This window comes from Ochlerotatus camptorhynchus, unplaced genomic scaffold (assembly GCF_037179485.1).
Source record: "Ochlerotatus camptorhynchus isolate MF236.1 unplaced genomic scaffold, CSIRO-AGI_Acam_v1.1 ptg000035l, whole genome shotgun sequence".
NCBI lineage: Eukaryota > Metazoa > Arthropoda > Insecta > Diptera > Culicidae > Ochlerotatus > Ochlerotatus camptorhynchus.
This window is the reverse complement of record NW_027040526.1, coordinates 1,880,344-1,902,829: the sequence shown is the minus strand read 5'-3', so window position 1 is coordinate 1,902,829 and position 22,486 is coordinate 1,880,344. Positions and strand designations below refer to the sequence as shown.

The window sequence follows — 22,486 nt, the reverse complement described above, 5'->3', positions numbered from 1 at the left end:
CTGATAAAAATAGAGGATTCAATTATTAGCATGTGATCCATGATGGCATCAATTCGTATCATGAAACTTACTTCGAGGGCTTTTTGAATCTGTGAGATTATCGCATCCTTCTTCACGGCGTAGATGTTGCGACAGACGGTCGAATCGCTCTTTTTTTGATTCTCTAACCACTCCACCAGAGGCTCATTATTCTCCCACAGGTAAGCCTAATAAAAAAAAAATATGGATTCAGTTACTTCTTATTGTGCTAGAATTACTTTCTTCGAAATTACCTCCGTGGCACCCTTATCCTCGACGAACCACCGACGTAGCATCGATTTGGCTTGTCCTACGGAAAGACTGTCCTGGGCGTCTAGAATCTGCTGGATGAAGTATTCCTCAAGCAGCAACCGCCGCATCCTCCAGTATAGGAAGCTACGCGAGCTTCGCCAGGGTACGATTTCGCTGATGCATCCCTTCTCCAGCATTCGCTCCGGTGTATCGTGCAGGTCGGCGAAGTGCACTGCTACCGTATGGTACACATGCAGCAGCGAATTGACTCGCAAATTGATTTGGTTTTCTAGATCCGCTACCAATTCCTTATTGCCAGCTGCTTCTGTTTGCTTCTCAATGAGCTGTGAATTGAATAGAAAATTTTACTGCTGTTAGTCTGGAACGCGGACGAATTAGTTGGTAGGACATACATTCAACGTCACCGGATCTAACCGCTGAATGGCCTTGACCAGGTCTTTTTCCTTGAATTTGACTTCGACAATACCCTCAGGCTCTAGCACTCCCGCACGAGATTCCGGATCGGCATAGGTTTCCATGTACCGTGGATTGATGGTCGGATCCAACACAGCCCAGGCTCCTCCACGAAGTTCCGCATTCGGTGGCAGATAGACGATGACCGGTTGTTTGTACTCCCTCAGCCCGTCAACGATGTAGGCACCGAATTTAACGATTTGTTCGTACATATCTAGAAACGCAGAATGTATCAGTTAGATGCTACCATTTATAGTTACCTAAATTACTCTTTACCTTTCTGTCCACCGGAGAACCCTCTCCAGTTGGCCAGGATAATCAGTGGCAGTTCCTCTCGTCCAAAGTCTTTGATTGCTTGTGCCGTTTTGTAGGATGAGTCCGGGAACCATACCTGACCGGCTTGTTGGAATGTTTTGGCTTCCGAGTCGAGGTTTGCCGGATCAGCCGGAATGGTCAGCTCGACTGTTCGAGTTTCTACCGCAATCACACCCACCGGGATGCCACCAAGTTTGGCACGACCCACAACAACCGTTTGAGCCCATGGTTCCATCACTTCCGACCAGCTTCCCCGATCAAAGAAACCGCTTTCCCATTCAGAGGGATTGGACGGATTGACACGTCCTGCTAGCATCCACCGCGGATCATAGGGCGCCTTAGTTGGCATGAAATCGATTGGTCGGTTAATTGAGTCACTGGTCGTTACGATTGGCAGCGTTCCTCCACGCACATCCGGAATGTAAGAGAGCCAATACAATATCGTGTAGACACCGTCCAAATCTATTGCCTCGGTCTTGTGCGTGACACCGTTGTTGTGCATGATTTGAATACCACCCAACTGGTTATTAGAAGCGTACACTTTTCTACCCAATAGTTTGTTCAGCGCGGCGAAGCCAGTCAGAATAATGTGAGAATTTTCAATTTGTATCACACGTTGACCAAGACGTACCAAATAGGAACCGATACCGATCGTTCTACAGGTCACCATCGAAATCGTTACCACATCTTCATACGCTCGCGAAGTTTCACCGGCAATCATACCAGCATAACGCAGATTCTCCACACCGAGCCCATCGGTTTTGCCAATAATATCAGTGATTTTATATCGCGGCTCACCTTCGTCCTCAATCAAAATGGCACGAACCGAATTCGTATTTGCAATCTTGCTGTAGTCTTCAGTCGTCAAGTACAGATACTTGAATCCCTTCTCCGGCTCGTCGGGATCTTCCCAGGCCACTTTGAACAAGGATTTCACTTCCTCGGCCAATCCGATACGGGCACCACTGTTAACCGAAATGTAAATCCTAGGGCACTTGCGCTTCCGAGACAGTTCCGACGCCTTACAGAATAGCATATCCTCCTGAGGTCCAAAGGATCCGATGAAATAGGTTAGGTCGTTAGCGATGACTACAATCTCTCGCCCGTCAGGGAACTCTGGAGTAGCCAGTACAATCCTCCATGCCACCATCCCAACGTTGTTCTCTCCCGGTAACCGTTGAATCTCCTCCAACGTATCACCCTTCAGCACCAACTCGTTGCACACGAGTAGAATTTTCTCGGGAATCCTAATATCTTCCGTTGGTCGCGCTTTGGAAAATTCCTTCCACAATCGTTCCGTCATTTGGCGGAACATATCCGGAATATCGTACACATAGGTAGTACCATTGGATTGAGCCTGGAAGCGTTTCTGTTGTAGGTAATCTTTGGTCATGTAGGCCGAAGAAATCGGCAATCCATGCAGGGGTCCTTGCCTGTTACCGTATGCTTGGAATTTGATCACATGCGTCTCCGGATCGGTCACCTCGGTGTACATTGCTATATCTAAAAAGTAACCCGAATCGTTTGCTATGCACAAACGAACGGAGGTAGTTGGCGATTGTGTCGTCTGCCGGATAACCATCTTCAGCTCAGCTTGCAGTACCCGCAGTTTCCACAACCGAGGCCCATACCGCATCACCATCTTGGTCACGGACTCCTCGATCTTGGCCGGATCCATTATAACCGTTGGAACAAAGTTTAGGAAAATGTGATTACAATCCGTACGTTTGGCGTGGGGATGCGAGAAGGCCACTTCCAGCTCATCCATCGCTTCCAATAGCACGCGTTCACCTTCGTTCTGAAGGTACTCGAATGAAGCCTCTTTGGTTATCAAATCCGAGTGACGAATAATGGAACGTATGAAGAAACGGAAATCTGTCACTTCTTGACCCTTGGCTACCTTGGCACGACCAAGATATAGGTGCATCTTTTGATTGGCAGTTGGCAGAGCCTCCAGGTCGTACGTTCGCATACGGTTCAGCTCCAGCTGGAAGGCACATGCCGGCTCCAGGTGACGATAGATACGATCCTCCTCAAAGTTGTCTCGTGCTCGGTAGGTGAAGAATTTTGGGAATTGACGTCTGTAAAAAAAGCTAGGTTTAGTATCTCATTAATCTCTTCTAAACACTTAATAAACTTACTTCTTGAGTGCGGCAAATGTAATCCGCCTAACTCTGCGGGTGAGCAGCTCTTCACGATGTTGAGCGCAGAACGATCCAAATACCTGCTCCATCTGTAAATCATCCATATCGCCCATGTCACGAACAGCAATGCTTAGGATGTGCATGGCTTCCGCTGGGTGTGCTACCATATAAAAATAAAGCCCCGGTTAAAAACCCTTGGTCCAATTCGGTTAAAACTATCCGCAAACATACCGGCAATTCCATCACTTTCCACAGCTCGTGCCACCGGGTCGGAAATCGAAACATTGATTGACGTACTCATACGACGGTCCGAATCTCCAGCTTCCACCGCTTCCAGTACCTTAGGATTGACAAACGCAGGCGATGAGAAATCCTCTAGCAGGTCCAAAATTTCATCCGAGTATTGAGTGAAATGGTCAAACGAATCGAACGCGGCCATGCAACCAGTGCGCATGAATGAGTCGGAAATGTTGTCTGTTTCCGTTCCATCAGGGAGAAGCCTAGAACAAGATGTAATTTGTAATATTTGAACAATAAATTCTACAATCAAGTAACCCACTTGTAACGGTTTGGATGCGCCGTTGGCAGCAGAAACTGGAAGTGTACCAACGGTACCTCTCCGGAAAGCTCCAAGTGCTGCAGACACGTCAACTCGTACGAGGTATATGCACGACGTACGTATACTTCCAGCGCAGCGTTACATACGGCACGGTTCGAGTGATAGAAGAAGTCGTGTAAAATGTCAAAGATAGACGTTTCCGACAGGATCAGACGTTGCAAATTTTCCGGATGAAAATCATGTCCGTACATATCCACGGCCGATAGGAAAATCGATTCCATCTGATTGTGCCGAAGCTCGTAGGCTGGCTGATGAGCAGCTATTAGCACCTGACGGGCTCTCAGTGCCACACGGGAGTGTTCCGCTCGGTTCAGCGAAGTCAGTTCACTTAGCGTAGCAGCCAATTCGTCCGTTAGACCAGGTTCATTAGCCCACAAATGATCGACCAGCAAAGTTACCAGCAGATTTTTCTTCGCCACCTGGCTATGCGAAAAGATGGTTGCAACGACCACATCCATGTTTTCCTTATGTTTGTCACGGATGGTGGCAACGCATTTGTCGTAATGTCCATGCTGGAATTGACATTCCACAGCATAATATTGCCGAAGCAGTTCATGGACGGCAGCCTTCATGCGACCACGAATACCGTTGCGATAACGTTGCACCAACTGCACTATTCCTTGCGTGGTCAGGAAGAACACGTCACGATCGGTGCGCTTCTGCAGAGTGGCTGCGTGCATGTCGATCACGGAAGCAATTTGCTGCGATGGGAACTGGGCTAGCACGCTGGTTATATTGCGCTCGTAGAGCTGCATCAATTTACGGATTTTCTTTTCCACCGACAGTGGAATCCGCCCGGATATGGAGGCGATCACCTCTTGAAGCTCCAACAGAGGCAGAGACGGATCACGTAAACTCTGCATGAATTTTTCGATAATTTCTCTAAGTCTAGGCGCGTTGTATGGATCTGGAAGGCAATATCCGGCTAAAGTGTTCTCTAGAATAGTTTTGTATGAGAAATGAATGCGGTTCAGCTTTTCAGGAACTTGCCCACTGTCCCCAGTCAAAGGCCATGGGTTCTTGTAAGGTTGAGCTTTCGTCACCAATGACGGATCATCCAGTTCTAGGTGTCCAATTAAGGAACCTGCATCCAGTACAGCTCCAGGACGACGTACAAACGATACGGTACCGGTTTCTCCAGCAGTAAGGGTCATGACCATCTTCATAACTTCAATTTCTGCATACGGTTGACCTTTGTTGACATGAGCTCCGTCTTCGATAATCAAGTTGATCAGTTTGCCAGCCGATGGAGATCGCAGCAGAGAAGGATCATTTTCTTTGTCAAACACACACGTCTGGTTACCAATCACAATTCGATATCGATCAACTTCTTCCTTCATGTAAGTCGTATAACTCGAACCATCCAACGAAATCAACATTCCACCATCCGCTAGTCGATGAAGTTCTACTTCTTTGAATGATCCATTCATCACAAGGAAGTATGTATTGGGACCGGTCTTTGCTGGTTGTACCTTGTATCGGATGCCTTCGGAGATCAATTCTACGTCTACTACATTTGTCAGAGTGTTAGCTGCCTGAATTTGCCCCTTCTCCATCGACGTTTTGAAGCTGGTAAAAGCATCCGTTATCTTAATATCAGCAATGTGCAAAGCACCACACACCACTCCCAGGATAATATCCGGTTTGTCCGACTGCACACGTTCTGCAATCAGCGCATCCAACCATGCCGTGTCAATAGTATTCTCCAAAAAGCTATTCGTTTCCAAAAGCGTCACCAAGTATTCTACCGTTGTTCGGAAATCACCCCGAATGGAAAGTTCCTTCAACGCGATAACCAAATTTTCTCGTGCCTGTTGTCGGTTTTCACCCCACGAAAAGCAGTGACCGAATTGAGAATCAGCAAACTCGTGTAGACCTCCGGAAGCGGCCACACTGAAATAACCCCACACATTCTGACTTGATCGGAAATTCAATTCCTGTACTGTTCCGGAGCTTGGCTTGAAACCTTCGTCAGGATTCTCCGATGTGATACGAGCAGCAATCACATGGCCACGAGGCCGTGGTTTCGTGACTGGATTATCGAAATCGATCACCGATGAACCCCATGGATGCTCACCGTACAATAGACGGATATCTTTGATTCTGTACAACGGAATTCCCATACCGATTTGCAGCTGACAAGCTGGAAGATTTACCTCGGCTATCATTTCGGTACAAGGATGCTCTACCTGCAGTCGAGGATTCAACTCCAGGAAAAAGTATCTTCCTTCCGCGTCGTACAAATACTCCACGGTACCTGCACTCACGTATCCCACCATCTTTGCTAACCGGACAGCGGCCTTTTCCATATCTTCAAACACTTCCGGCTCGGCGATGATTGCTGGAGCTTCTTCAATGATCTTCTGATGACGTCTTTGGATCGAACAATCACGACCGAACAAGCTAATTGCATTCCCGTACTGATCAGCCAGTAGTTGCACCTCCAAATGTCTCGCACCGCGAGCTAGTTTCATCACAAAGATAGGCGATCCGGGAACTTCAGCCTGCACCTGTCGGAACAGAGCCGGAAACTCGTCCGGCTGATCGACTCGACGAATGCCCTTACCGCCACCACCCTCGGACGCTTTGATCATCACTGGAAATCCGATCTTGCCGGCTGCTATCAAGCCCTGCTCCGATGTAGTCACACAGCCTCGAGCAAACAAATCACTGGAAATTTTGATTTTTTTCCCACTGTATTGTGCCTTCAGTTCTGACCCGGACCAGGGCAGTGTTGGAATGTCAGCCGTTTGTGCAACGATCGAAGAGGCAACCTTATCGCCCAGTGCCCACATGGCGCGCTCCGGCGGTCCCAAAAACACCAATCCCTTTTTGTGCAGCAGTTCGGGCAGCTTTGGATTCTCGGAAGCATGACCCCAACCAGCCCAAACCGCTTGAACCTGCGTTCTGAGGGCAATGTCCACAATCAGCTCCACGTTGGCGTAGTTGTTGTTGTTCGATCCACCCGGAACCGGGACGTAGTGGTCGGCCATCTTGGTGTACTCGGCATTGGCTTTGAGATCCTCCGGGGTAACCATGACGACAAAGCGCACCGCCCGTTCGTTCTTGAACATCTCGTACGCCCAGCGTCGAATCGAGCGCATACATTTGACCGCCGCGATGCCATTGTTGGCAATCAGCACCTGCGGGGAAAAAAAACGGGAAAGATGGGGAAACAGTAGTGAGAAGCTGTGACTATAGTTTTGCAGTACTTGACGTTATTATTTGTATGATGGCTGGCGACTGTAGATGGGAGGTTTGATGATTATATTTGCCCAGTCATTAGCGCAAAGTGGCAGAACAAAAAGTGTTATTTGCTTAGGTTTGATGATTTAGCATAATATAGCGAAAGAGTAAAAACTGAATACGTAGGTATCTGGGATTGTAAGAAGTCGTTGAATACGCAAACGCTTATTTAATATTATCCGCCGAGCGATCGTAAGTACCTATCATGCGATGAAATGAATATCATTTAAATAGTATTTGATTTGCCCATGACGTCATCTCAACTTGTCCTTGAATTCGAGAATTTTTGATGGTTGAACCACGAACTTTCCATTTGATAGCCTATAGTTAGTTAAGACACGATCTTACCAAACTGGAGGCGGCGGATTCTATCCTGGGTCTGATCGAGGAAATCGTTCGGGCTAGACAATTCCTTGCGCATATAGATGCATTGTGCTTACGATGATAGCAGGGTGTCGACTCAACGAAGAAAACAAAATTCCCTGATATTCCCTGATTTTTCAGTAATTTTCAAAAAAATTCCAGGTGCGGTGCCTACCCGGTTTTGGCTACACAACCCCTCAGCTATAACTTTCCTCAGAATGTATTAGTTCTTTAGGGACGTTTTGACGTAGGACTACGTCTTTAATTTCTATACTGGGAGTCACATTAAAAAAAAATCAGACATGTAACGAAAAATCCCAAACACGGACGCAACGATAGAACGCAAATCGAAAACACGACACATTGTGCATGCTCACATGAGCGAGCTCAATGCTCGGTGGACCGCTCACCATTTTACGAATGAAAGGAAGGGAGGAGAAAAGCAGCGATAATAAAATCGTTTGCCAAATCGTTTTCTTCGTCATTTGCTTTCGAGCAACAGACGGATAAGCGTCGGACACGACGTATGAGTGGAACAGCACGCATCGCACCAATACGAAGACGACGATGAAAGCACCCACATCGACCGGAGAAAAGGCTTCCCGCAACAGGTAGTATGACTAGGCCGCCGTCATCCGGTCGGCACCGACTTGCACTGGTGTGGCCGCCATTTGAAAAACAACCGGCCCTCTTTGGGGCCACCAATTCAAAAATGAAAAGAGTTGAGAACTAAATGATCAACACATCTGTTCCGTCCACTAGCGGCCCTACGTCACGCTTCCGTTTGTGCCCCTAGGCACAGACCCTTCTACTTTTTTCATGAAATACCACACGGACCTCTAACCCATGAAGAGTGGTCCAGTAGAATTTCAAATTAAATAAAGCGTTCCATACATTTTATAGAATGCAAAAAAGACAGAAATCTGGTGTTGCCAAAAAACGGGAAGGATCCGCGTTCTACCCTAGGGGCATACATTCACCCAAATCTCCTTCAAGTTCATGGTGACCAGCAAATCTCGATTAGCAATTTTCCCATTTTACTGCCGGAATTTTGGAAATTATCGCGGTTTAGGTATTTTAATTAAACACAAAACTTAATGCAAATAAGCCTAAGGTTAAATGGATAGTTTCTAAGGCAGCAGCCCTTTGCTGGATCTTGAATTTGGATCTGCGACGGGTTCGAAAGCTTCACAATTTGTGTAAGAAAATTTCGCTCAAAACTTTACTTTATTTGATTGTTCCCAAGCCTTTCCTTTAGATTAATTTCCTTTCACAGAAATCTTTCCAGAATTCTTCTAAAATAAATTTGAAATTCTCTCTGGAAATACCTTGATTTTTTTTTTAAATAGTACAGAAATTCTCTGTTCATTCTTTTTTCGAATTTTAAACTCTTTCTAAGAATTCACTGGAACTTCAATTTTTTGATATTTGCATGCAATTCTCCGTAGAATTCACCTCAGACCAACAATTGAAAAAAGCCTATTAGCTTTTGTGATCAAAACTTGTTATCCCCTTCCCTTCCAACACCATCTGGCAGGGGAAATTCTTCCGCCGAGAATTGTCTTCAAATTTTGCTCAGAATTACATTGGAGTTCTCCTCTAAATTCTTCTGAAAATTGCATAGGATTCTCATTAACATTCTATAGAAATTCCTTTCGAAATGCGCTTGGAATTATACGCGCTTGGAATAATTATTTTGGAATTGTACGCGTTCCTTGGTATTTTTCAAGAATCGTGGAATCCTCTTCACTCTTGGGAGATCTAGTAAAAACTCTACTAGAGGTTTTCCTAAAGCTCCCTAGAAAATATTCTCTGAAATACCTTGGTGTTATCTCTAGAATTCATTTTAAAATCTGCTCAAATTTGTTTTGGAAAAAAATCTAAAATTCTCTTAATAGTTATACAAAGTGACTGTAGTTATCCTGAAAATCTAGACCAGTCCAAGGGTCTTGAAATCTTATTGTTTTCGAAGAGAGAACGAGATATATTTTTCCAGATTTGTCACCTAAATTCGTGGGATTTTCCCGGTGACTTCAAATTCCAGCTTTTTTTTCCGGTTTTCCCGGTTCACTGGTCACTCTGCATTTCACATATTAAACACTTGTTATATTTGTTTTGCCTTGAGCACATTTTGAGACCCAGCTCCGTAAGAAAATTATACCGGATAATATGCTTAATCAAAAGCTAATTTACGGGCGGTGGGAAATAGTAAAAATGACGCTTTCATCTCCAAAATTCTTTAAGTTAATCCCATCTAAATTGCAATAGCAGCAACATTACCATACTAAAACTTTACTGTGAAGCTAATTTTACGAGCTAATCAGGTTTTTAATGAAGACCTAGAATACTTAATACAGCCACTCTATGCTGTCAAAGCAATGCTTATCTACGTATCTTTGAATCATTATTCAATCATAAAAATGCTACTCCAAGCTATAAAAAAAAACCTCCCAAGCAAGACAATTATCCTAAATTCTCATTTAGTTAGTTCTCTGAGCTAGTCAAGCTGTTAAGAACACAATAAGGAACAAGAACTAGAAGTATTCAGAAAGAAAAATCATTATCTTCTCTTAAAACTGGGTTTAGACAAGGCAAGTCAATTGATCAACTCAGTTGAATTCAACTTGAACGTGTAAACAATGCCATTTAACTGACTTGAATTGAAAAAAAAATTAACCATGCTCAAGGTTTCAAACCTATTGAACTCAACTGAGTTGATCAATGACTTGCCTTGTCTAAGGCCAGCTTAACGCTTAATCATTCTTGCATTTACTTAAAAGCGCTCCAATGCGCTCAAGGGATTGATTTTTTTTTTTGACACAGCTGGATCGAGCAGACGCAGAATCTTATTGAAGGTTAAGTTTTGTCAGACGCAATTAGGTATAACATCTATTAAGAGTCGCACATTTCCATAAGCAGTTTAATTTTGCAACAACTAACAACGTCTAGCGTCTCTACGGAACTGAATTTTTTCTCGGTCCAACTCAGGAATGTGACACCCAGTGGGAGCTGAATTTATAATCATCATCGAAATACCCTTTTATTTGAGTAACTTTTGCTCTACTTGCACAAATGCAACATCAAGCATTGAACAACCACAACTTCGCAACTCTATTTAAAATTTGAAATAGAAAACCATCCTCCAATTACAACAAGTAATTAAGTTGTTTGAATCTAGCGAAGTCAGCCATACTTATTAATATGTTTCTGTTATAAAGGATTATTTCCCTGACTTTGAATGAAATCCCCTGACAATCCCTGATTTTCCAGGTCCAAAAAAGAATTCCTTGATATTCCCAGATTTTCCAGGTTTTTTCCAGGTAGTCGACACCCTGGATAAAATATACAAGTTGGTATTGGTTGGCATAGAAAGCTCCTAATCAATTACTTTGGAAGTACTTTAAGGAAGGCTTATTTGAGAGCAGGCAAAATCACGTGAAAGAGCGTCAGTCGGGTGTCGACTCAATGAAGAAAACCAAATTCTCTGATAGGGGAAATAGATGTAATGTCGGTCTAAATGCCCCTAATTTGGGCCCATACATAAATTCAGCAATCGACTACATTTTCAATAGCGACCAAAAATATCCATTAGTACGGTCACAATGACGCGTTGATCTAGATAAAATTGATAAATAGCAGATTTTTAGCGATGGGCCAAATCTTAGATCCATAGGCCAACATTAGGCAAGTGAATTTCCATTTTGAAATTCCAGGTTTTTTCCTGGTTTTCCTGGTCAATGATTTAAAAATTTCCTGGTTTTAAAAACCATGTATTAAAAAACAATTTTTAATAAAAAAAAAAAGTGACTCCTTGTACCATCATTCTTCGCGCAATGCGGAATTTCACAAACCAACATAGGTACCGTAAAACGGGGTATCTTTGATAATGCGGGTAACTTTGATAGTATAATATAAAGAATAAATTTACTCGCTGTGCTTTTTTCCAAATAAGAAACATTGGTTCCATATTGTAGCTTAAGGTATTTCCGTTGATATTGTATATAGTTTTTATATAGTATGTGTTACATATTTTACAAAAAATATTAAAAAACCATTTTCGCGGTTTTTCGCCTTTTTGAAAAAGCACTCAAACCATCACTTATGAAATGTATTTCCGATACAGCCATCACAAATTCAATGTTGTATTCTTATTGCTTATGAAGTTTTCTGATTATATAATCATTCAAAGTTTCATATTTAAAGAACTAAATTGTTTGAGTTTCACTCATTTTTTTCTACATTCATCGAGTATTATCAAAGTAGCCCCAAATCAAAATACTGAAGTTCAGTCACAAAACTAAAAAAAAAAATAGTGCAAATGCTTTAATTTTTATTCAACATATTACTAACAAATTACCTCTTGAATCCTCAGTACTTTGTTTTAAAAATATAAAATTTGAAAAACATTCATTGCTGTAAAAAATATTTAGAATATACTTTAAAAAACTATCAATGTTACCTCGTTTTACGGTATTAAGGTTCTTGTGAATGCCCGTGAAATCTTTATCTGATTGTTTGCTGTAAAGAAGCTAGTAGGGAGCCGCGCTACTTCGTCGTATCATGGCGCCTATTTCCGTTCTATGTGCTAAAACTATAATTAGCAAAGCGTTTTCACTCATCTTTTTGCAAAAACATCTTTGCTTACAAGATTAATTACGATTGACACTGAAACATTTGCGATAACCCGTAAAATGAGCGATTTTAGGGGTGTATGACGAAGAAAAGCTGAGATACGACGGACTAGCGCGGAGTCCTATCTAATGTCTGAAATTTAGAGATCTATAAGCCCCTAAATCTTGAGATTTCTGTTTTAGAAACTGCGATTTTTTTAACTTTATTATTGAGATTTTTAGTCAATGGGCTAGTTTATCTCAAGGTGAAATTGCGAAGTGTGATATGAATGATGACTCTTTAAACAAACCTTTACTTCTACCAATTTTACGGATTTCCAGTTTGTTTAAATTTTCCGCAAATTGTCAACGATTAAGGATCTTATTTAGCGGAATTTTGATTGCAACATGATTTCAAAATCATATGATGAAAAGATTTCATAAACAACGCTGGTTTAATAACTCCTATTATAAAAAAAGACTGACTGCTGAAGTTCATAGAAACTCCTTAAAGTTCGTAGAACTTCCCTGAAGCGTTAAGGTCTTTCCTGAAGGGTTTATTGAAGTTTGTATCGACTGAATTTCAGGGGACTTCCCCGAAGTTTGAAGGACTTTTTTTAAGATCTTAGAACTTCCATGAAGTTCGGAGTTTTTTTAAAATTCATAGGAATTTCTTAAATATCGTAGAACTACCACGAAGTTTGTAGACATTCTCAGAAATTCATAAGACTTCCTTCAAGTTTGAAGAACTTGCTCGAAGATCTGAGGACTTCCCTGAAGTTTGAAGGACTTAACTGAATATATGAGGACCCTTAGAAGAGCTTCCCTGAAGTTCATAAGTCTTTAAATATCGAAGGGTTTTCCAAAAGTTTGTGGGTCTTTCCTTAATTTCTTGGAAATTCCCTGAAGTTTGGAGAGCTCCCATGAATTTCGTAGGACTACTTGTAGTTCAATCGACTTCTCGGAAGTTCTAGGAACTTTTTTGAGCTTGGAGAACTATGTTAAGTTCAGAGGACTTCCCAAGAGTATTGAAGACTTCTCTGAAGTTCGGAAAAAATCCATAAGTGTCATAGAATTATCCTTAAGTTTTAAGCAATGCCTAAATGTCGTAGAAGTTACATTAAATCTGTAGAAAATTCTGTAAAATTCGCAGTTATTCCCCAAAGATTAAAGGACTTCCCTGAAGTTCGTAAAACTTCTCTGAAATTTGTAGAACTTCTCTGAAGGTTCGGAGAGATTTCCTGACCGTCGTAGGTCATCACAGTAGTTCACAGGATTTTCCTGAAACTTGTAAGACTTTCCCGAATTTTGTAGAACTTGCATGAAGTTCGAAGGCCTTATCTGAAGTTTTTAGAAATAGAACTTTTTTATTAAACATGTTGAACAGGTACTTCAAAGTAGTTACGCGTCAGCACTGCTTAAGAACAAATCATACATGCAATTGATTCAAGAAAAAAATTAAATTAAAAATAAATACAAAATATATTTACTAAATTCTCAGGGTAAATTTTGTTCATCAATGTTTAGTTGTGTGAAAGATTTAACTGGTTAGTTTTGACCTGATAATAAAAAGAAACTTTAACATACATAAAATGTAAAACCTATTTAAATTATACACACAAGATTATTTTCCTGGTGGACTTATGAAATTCCTGGTTTTTTCCCGGTTTTTCCTGGAGAAAATAAATTCCCGACTTTTCCCGGTTTTCCTGGTTCACTTACCACCCTGTATATAAAATGTTTGTTTTCTCTTATAAACAGAAAATCCAAACTACTTTGCCTGAAGAATAAACTTCTAACCTAATCTAAGGGAGGCCCGTCAGACTCTACACACTGATTTTTTATTAATTTTTCTAACACAAATTTGTTACCAAATCATGCTGTGATTTGATGGGAGTTTATAAAGTCAACCATTCATATTCCGTTTCTAGCCAGACCCTGTTGGGGAAAGAACTGACGGTACTTCGAATGAGGGGAGGATCGTCGATGCGAGGTCACTTTCAGGCGTTTTATAAGCTCGTTCGCCTGCGGATGTCAAAACGTATTTGACATCAAATGTATTTTTTAACCTTGTTGAATTCTGCGGATGCAAATAGCAAGGCAGTTCTATTATGTTCTGAAAGAATCACGTTGTTTAGACTTTACATCTGAATATCATTTATTCTTCATTATGGTCACTTTAACGCTCTTGGGTCATTTGTGAGCTGTATTTGAACTCATGATTTTGACGTAAGTGGTAAAGGGTGTCCACGATGAAATTGCCACACTATGAAATTGCTCTAACTTTTTAACCGTTGGGTAGAATTTAATGAAAATTTGGGTGGATTTAGTTCATAGTGCATTATTTACATCCTGCAAGTTTTAAAGTCCTGTGATCAAAACTCGCGGAAATGGAGTCGAAAGAACAGCTCGTGCGTGATAAAATCTTGCGCATTCATCACGAGAACAAGGATCTCTCGCATCGTTCCATCGCTAAAACGTTGGGAATCGCGAATTCCACGGTGTCGCGAGTGATTAAGCGGTTCGAGGAACGGTTGACCACCGATCGGAAGCCCAGAAGTGAAGGAAAAAGTATTCCGTACAACACCAAAAATCACAACCGCGTAGTTGGGGCCTTCAACCGAAATCCGAACGCCTCCGTTAGGGATGTGGCTAAGAAGCTGCACCTAAGCCGAAGTTTTGTCCAGACGGCCAAAACTAAGGCTGGGCTTCGAACGTTCAAGGTACAAAAGGCCCCTAATCGCGACGAGAAGCAGAACAAGTCCGCCAAAACCCGTGCCAGGAAGTTGTACCTCAACATGAATGCTGCATCATGGACGACGAAACATATGTGAAGGCCGACTTCAAACAGATCCCCGGCAACCTGTTTTTCACGGTCAAGGATAAGTTCAGCGTTCCGGAGCATGTCTGCACTCAGAAGATGTCCAAATTTGCGAAGAAATTCCTGGTTTGGCAAGCCATCTGCACATGCGGGAAGCGGAGTGCACCTTTCGTGACCCAGGACACGATGAACGGACAGGTGTACATAAAAGAGTGCCTCCAGAAGCGGCTGCTTCCTCTCCTGAAGGCCCACAACGTCCCAACAATCTTCTGGCCGGATTTGGGCTAATGCCACTACTCCAAGGACGTGCTGAAGTGGTATGCGGACAATAAGGTCAATTTCGTGCCGAAAATGTTCAACCCTCCCAACACTCCGGAGCTCCGCCCCATCGAGAAGTACTGGGCGATTATGAAGCAGCACCTTCTTAAACGACCTAAGGTAGTGAAGACAGTCGAGGAACTGAAGAAAGTATGGGTTTACATGCAAAAAACGGTTGATTCACAGGTTGTGCAGAATCTTATGGCCGGGGTTAAGGCCAAGGTGCGGGCATTTGCGTATGGACTGTAAATAAAATACGAGTAAAATGGTAAAATGAAGTTTAATAGTTATTTCTCAATCCCTGAAAATGTGATGGCAATCGGATGAAAACTCGAATTTTGCGAATCAATTTTGTGTGTGGCAATTTCATCGTGGACACCCTTTATTAATGTTAACCACTATGCCGGGCCGTTCCCTAATTAGTTAATTACTTTATAGCTAGTGAGTATTGTTTTAAATATCTGTCGAATCTCACAGAATTTATAAACCTACTAAAAATCATCTATAGAATGTGTTCAACTTATTGCACAGCTCGTGGATTTAAAGGCCTTGTAAAACATACGATACTTCTCGAAATTATCTACCAATCCATCACCATCACATTGAACCAATATATTGTGCAAATTTCCTTCAACGAGAGAAACACACCAACGTGCTAAAGCACTAACCTATCCACCGAAGAAGTAACCGCGGCAGCTACGACAAAAGAAATATGTCTTGCCAAATTTTTGCTTCATTTCATATAGTTTTACTGTGAGCAATTTTTGATTTTTCGTTGCTGAACGTATTCGGCTCACATTAACAGTCAGTACGAGCTTCCGTTGTCTGATTAAGTAATTCTTGCTCCGGACCTTGCGTCGACAAGGACAGAACGATTCATCTACGCATGAACCGTGATCGTTCGTGATCATTTTTTGTATAACATGATATGTAAAACATAGCCACAGTTATAATTAAAAAAAATCTTACTAGATAATGCGACACAGCTATTATACAATTTGCGTCACCACTCAGTATCGTAGTCACGGTTAATTGTTTCAATATAAACCAGTCAAACAACATAAACTAGCACTTCAGTTACTCAGGTGATTTCAAACACACATCACTTCCTCTCTTTTTCAAAGCAAATTTACAGATACCCATATCGCACTCACCTTATTAATCGCTCGCGTTCCGTTGAATTTCTTCACAAACTCCTCGGTGGTGGACAGCACAAAGTCTCGCTCATGGCCTCGTTCCAGTCCTAGGCCGGTGCCATGGGACATACTAGGCCTGCAATCGAATGGAGAGAAAAACACACCGCCAATTAGTCTTGCAACACACGCAATTATGTATCGATCGAAATCTTATGCAATAGCGTTTCCAAACAATGATAACATTGCAACTCAAGCCAACCTCATCGGATCGGTTTGCGTCTCGACGTCCGCACTACTGCCATGATCGGCTTGTCCGGGTGAACATTTTACGGCTTCCTCCAAAATGGGACTCTGCCTCTGGCTGCTGCGGCAAAGTAGCGCATCTAGGACCTTCGACCCAGTTTTGCGACTTTTTTCAATTTTCTCCTTCATCTACACGGCACTATTCTAGACACTTTGCACCAAATTATCCGATGGGCATTGTTTTTTTTTAAACTCTGGGACCTCCACAATGACCTTGAGGTCGGATAAAAAATAAGGAAAAAAAAACCGCACTGGATCCACAAGATGCGACTGGTCCGAGCGTTTCCATGACACTGCTGGAGCCAAACGTTTTTCGTAAGGCGAGGCACCGAAGTTTCGTCTGCTGCCAGCAAGGACAAGACGCGTGTTCGACTTCGGACATATTTTTTTTTCATATTGTGCCGTGATTTCGCTACCAAACACGCTGGTAGTAATGGATTTTTTGGTTACATATGTGGCGCGATGGGGTGCAATTAAAACCGTCGGTAAATGATCGCACGCTTTGCCGAATTGCAGAACGTTCAGCCGACCACCAGACGAGACTGCTAGAGGCCATCTGACCCGGCCGATCGTCGTACCGGGTTCGTGGCTCAGCCAGGTGGAACGGTTAAATTTTTACACTTTCCATTTGGTTTGGTGCTGGACCAGGCACGGAAATGGACAACATGGATTGGATAATAACGTAGCTTCGTTAAAGAGACCGTAGCTACATAATCGCAGGTTGGTGCGTCGCCTGAGAAGTGCAATTTGGGAGTTATTTTCTTGTTAAGTTAAGCACTACCGAAGTGTTGGTGCCTAGTATTGTGTTTACTGTAGTAACTGCATCTCAAGTAGATGATCGTGAGGTCCATCCCACACTGTTTAGAAGCTAAGGCAGGACAACGTTAGGACTTACTGATCAAGCGAAATTTATGGTGACATTTACTTTAATCATTTCAGATTGTAAAAGGCGTTATTCAAAATATTCTTTTAATTTTGTCGAACCTCTTAACGGAATGCCTTTATGAAGAGCTTGGAGTGTGTTGGTTTATTTTCTTTTAATTCCGTTATAATTGCTTATCTTTGACAGTTACGTGTATGATAAATTATGAACATGAGCATTATTTGTATAATAAATTATGAGCACATCCATGGTCACACTTGTATAGTTTTTGTATAGTTGTTGTACAGTGCTCATAATTATTATACAAATAATGCTCATGTTCATAGTTTGTCATCCAAGTGTGTCCGCGGCATTAGTTCTACACTGTGACAAAAAATGTTCGGTCACAAAGCAAACCCTAAATATTTTGCACGCACCAGTGAATATGGTTTGTTGGCGAGTATCTACGGTCCATACAAATTTCATTAAATTGTATGGACAATTGTCCACCCGTAGAAGGGAGGGATTTTTTCCCTCTGGTCGGGACATAAAACCACTGCGACCAAGGGTGCATCCAAACATGGTCTACTTATATGCAAAATTGATGAGTATGACAACTCAAGCCTGCTTCACGAATAAAAATACGAAACCTAGTTTCACGGTTTGTCCTAGGTCAAGAGTTAAAAGAGAATGTCACCATATCACAGTCGAATCAAGTAAATTCATGACCTAAAGAACATCAGACCCAGACCATAGAGAACAGACATCCAAGCTTAAACAAATTTTTCGAAAAAATATGTGTAAAAATTCAAATTAAAATTCGTAATGTGTAAAAATTCAAATTAAATAAAACACTAGCGCCGCCATACGGAATGTTGCGACTCGAGTTATCAGGGATTAATGAGTATACTGAACTAAAATTTGGGTTGATCTTATTGACCGTGTATCCAAATGAACTGTCAAATTTGTTCAAAACAAACAAGACAAAACAGCGGAAATGAATCCTGTTTCTGCGGAACCATTATTTTAGAATAAAAAACTAAGCTCTTTTACAGTTTCCTGTAGATCTTCAACCGTTTTTCGTTCCAATTTTAACTGGGCATAGTAGTCAGGAGCGAAACTGTCTTTTCTTGATTCACTGGCGGCGTATCTTCAAATGATTCAGTGGGGGGTGTGAACTCTAATTAGCCTTCGTTTAAATTCAGAAAAATGTGATAAGATTTGAACTCTGCATCCGTTCTTCCAGGAATTCGAGTCCAGGAATTGGACTCCACGTGAGAAGAAAATCTCCTGTAGTTCGGGTAATTCAGCATGCTTAGGAAAATTGAGAAAAGATTTTCGCTTGGTAACACCTTGTTTAGTTGCGCACCAATAAAACTAGCACTTGCGGCCATGTTTTGATCGGTTTTAAACAATGTTTTGCTCACAACAATGTTGACATGTATGTTAAGATGACGTCTGCCGGTCAACGACGCACGATATTGCTGGTTTCAAATATCTATTTAAAAAAACAGCAGTTAAATTTCTTACACACTTTAGGAATTTGACTTGGATGTCTGTTCTCTGTGCCCAGACCTTTCTGGGGATTCAGAGGCCATACAGCAAAGATCACGCTCCAATATTCGCTGCTCATTTCCACCGAATTGTAAGGCCAGGGTCAGTGCACCGTTTTTGATCCCTAAATATTAGATACTAAAGAAGTTACTAAACTTGTACAAAATGTCGGAAACTCAAAGCCAACAATTCAGTTTATGGAATGTGCAAACAGAGAGTAGCAATCTCACAATATATATTTATGTGCAGTAGCATAACACAATGAATATTATTTTGAATGTACAACATGTCTTCGATTTTGACGTTCTGGTACCTACTGAATTTGACGTTTTGGAGGCAGGTTCTGATTCAATGATAAAATGAACAGGTTGCTTCGATATTCCATCAAACGTGAAGGTTTCAAAATGTGGCTCATTTATAGGACGACTTCGCAGGTACTTTATTCGTCCATGCAGTCCCTGTTGAACATTATCCGTGCAAACAGTTCAGACAGTAACTGTGTACACATTTACAACAGAATAAATAATCTTAAATTTGGAAAACAACAAATTGGCGACTGGATCTAAAACTGGATCTAAATCCATATCCTACAAACTTAGAAATTATCGCCGACTTCGGTAATTTTTACCGAAATCTAAACAGCTGAGCTTTTCGGAAAAAAATTATTTACTTAAATTTACTTTACTTTTACCATAAGAAAAGCACGGGAAAGTGAAGTAAACTCTTTTTATTCATACGGCCCAAGGTTGAACATGTTTTGATATTATTTTCAAATTCAATAGCCTTTAAAATGAAGGTCAAAGTTTTACCGAACGTTCAACTGTTCTGATTTCGGTAAAATTTACCGAACACGGAAACAAAATCTTAGTGTGTAGTTGACTTCCCTAAGATTTAAAGCGCTCTGATATGTTTGATTGTACAACTTCATATAACACTAAGGGGTTGTTCATAACCTACGTATACATATTTTGTGAAATTTTTAGAATCCCGAACGGAATTGAAACTAGTAGATGATGATGGTCCCACCTCTTACTCCTACAAAAGTTTGCATGGACGATTTATCTTTAAGATAATTAAATATGACAAAAACGAATTGGTTACAGTTACAGATATAAATTCCCTCTAGAATTTACATTTGCTTCACAGCGATATAAATGTGAAAAAGCTCTTAGTTCGCCTTTTTGTCCACCTAAAATATTCATAAGTATTACAAGCAATCAAGAGTTAATGAACAATCAACAAAACATCATATTACACTAGCAACCCCGCAATTTGGAGTCAAGAAAGGCTGTTAGTTTTTCAACATTATCTTAACAATTTGTGACTCTTTATCAAATATGACGGTACGCAGTATTGGCAAAATCATCAATCAAATGATATTGGTCCGCTCTCATACGCCCTAAATATCACGCGAGATATTGGAACAAAATATCATGCTTGATTTTGATTTTATAAACTCCTTTGATATTGCGAGACTATTCACAACATGAAAAAATGAAGCTAAGAGTTGACTCGACACCAAGGGGTAGGTCACTCCGCACACCAATCTTGGGTCATCTTTTTTCTCAGTGTGCCGCAAGTATGCCGATTGTGCCGGTCATAGAGCAAACTGCAATTGTTTGTAAAATACCCATCCCGGCAACCGGGTATTTCTGACACCTTGAATGTTTTGGTTTGAAATCGCAAGGATAAATCTGAAGATGACGCGGGAAGTGGCGAGTGTGCGAAATTTCGGTGTTTTGTGATCCATAGGGTAATAAAAGTCCTGTATTTTAGTGTTTTATAATGTCCTTAGAGGCAGACCAGAAAACTAGCCTTTCGGCCGGAAAGAGTTGGAACCGGTGGGGAGCATTGTTGGAGACCGATTATAAAGGGTGATGAATAGACTTCTTTAGTTTGTTTTGTGTGAGTTGCAGCATTATTTGAATTAAGGGTACTAATGAAGTCTGATTAACTGCCTCTTCCTCTTGAGTCCACTCTAGAACCTACATTTCATGTTTAGATCTATAAGTGAACTGCTGGTCTGAGTTCCTCTAGTATATTCAATTAGAAGATGTCCCTGAACATACAGTCAAACAGCACGCAATGTTCTGAACAACTTCAATGACAGTTGTCCAGCAGTGCTCCCATTTTATTTACAACAATTTAATGCCTATGAGATTGCGAGGGGGCGACACATCTAAATCTCAAGTTTAGATGCTCAACAAATCTCACACTAGCGAATCAATCTTCGAAAAATCTTCTTTCATTTGTCGCATCTACTTGCATCGCGCATCATCTTTTTGCAGGAAATCTTCAGAATAGTCATCAATCTTCTTTCTATCTACTCAGCGTGTGCGCAGCTAGCCACAGCAAAACACAATCTTTTCTGCATCGTAGTTAGAGTCGTCCCCCTTGCGAAATTGTGCCGAAGGTATGATGAAAATGTGCCGATGGATATGCCCAAGCTGTGCCGAATATAATTTCGGCACAATGTGCTGAGTGACTTACCCCTTGCTCGACACAAACATGATTCTTATGTCGTTTTCGTTTTTACTACACTACACCGGTGTAGTGTAAGCAGCAATAAGCGCGAGTCATTGACAGCTCATCATCATTAGTTTGTAAACAAAGGCGCAACCGATAGCTACACCTTGAATTTTTACGGTGTACGGCGGTGTAGCACTGGTGTAGCTACACCGCAAACACGAAAACGACATAAGACGGAGAAACTATAGTTTGCTATCCCTCTTTACTCTTCATCGATGGCAGACACGAAACTATCGCTGCCAGCAGTGACGGTAGTTTCGGGTCGCGTTCAGATTTAAGTCAAAATTTCGATAATTTTTTTCAAAGGGACGTATCAGCTTTTGTAAACAATACATTTGATCGTCGATTTGGCGTAACTGGTAGCTCGCCCACGCATGCTAACACTACCATCAGATAGGGGAAATTTCCCCTACCTGCTAGTGGTGTTAGTAAGCGTGTGCGAGCTACCAGTTACGCCAAATCGACGATCAGATGCATTGTTTACAAAAGCTGATACGTCCCTTTAAAAAGTAATCGAGAAATCATGAAACTCAAACTCACTACACTGTACCAAACCACCGTCCTCTGTTCGAATGAAACCTCAGACCATTCAAATCGAAACAGCAAAATCGTATTTTCGAATGATAGCTGCAACCGAATGACGGTTGTTTTGAAATCAGATGATTTCCCTCTCGAATGCAGGATGAACACTGTTAGGGCCTTCAGTTGGAATGCGTAATGCTCTCTGCAGAATGATAGTCATCTTAAATTGAAATTCATTTGATATTGGTTCAGCCCCTTAACGCAAATCATTCGTGTTCTATCGAACATCATTTGCTGCTCTGAGTAGGCAAACGAAGTGGAAGCATACCCGAGCAAAGTCCAGCATCAAAATGACAGTAAATTGAGATCAAGTTTTGATATCAAAATCAAACTGAAGTCA

General features: G+C 41.5%; 2 protein-coding genes across 4 annotated transcripts in view; one reads left to right on the top strand and one right to left on the bottom strand.

The window, feature by feature from the left end:
• The window catches only part of Cdc6 (Cell division cycle 6), a 324,753-nt gene that overhangs the window by 6,407 nt on the left and 295,860 nt on the right, over nucleotides 1-22,486 (top strand). The window lies entirely within an intron of this gene.
• The window catches only part of ACC (acetyl-CoA carboxylase), a 63,142-nt gene that overhangs the window by 1,008 nt on the left and 39,648 nt on the right, over nucleotides 1-22,486 (bottom strand). For all 3 annotated transcript variants that reach the window (XM_065231855.1, XM_065231863.1, XM_065231872.1), the window contains 8 exons: nucleotides 16,335-16,452; nucleotides 3,763-6,965; nucleotides 3,435-3,703; nucleotides 3,201-3,363; nucleotides 1,021-3,140; nucleotides 684-958; nucleotides 273-614; nucleotides 72-206 (listed from right to left, as the gene is read on the bottom strand). In XM_065231855.1, coding sequence (XP_065087927.1) covers nucleotides 72-206; nucleotides 273-614; nucleotides 684-958; nucleotides 1,021-3,140; nucleotides 3,201-3,363; nucleotides 3,435-3,703; nucleotides 3,763-6,965; nucleotides 16,335-16,452 — 6,625 coding nt within the window. The remainder of the gene's footprint in view (nucleotides 1-71; nucleotides 207-272; nucleotides 615-683; nucleotides 959-1,020; nucleotides 3,141-3,200; nucleotides 3,364-3,434; nucleotides 3,704-3,762; nucleotides 6,966-16,334; nucleotides 16,453-22,486) is intronic.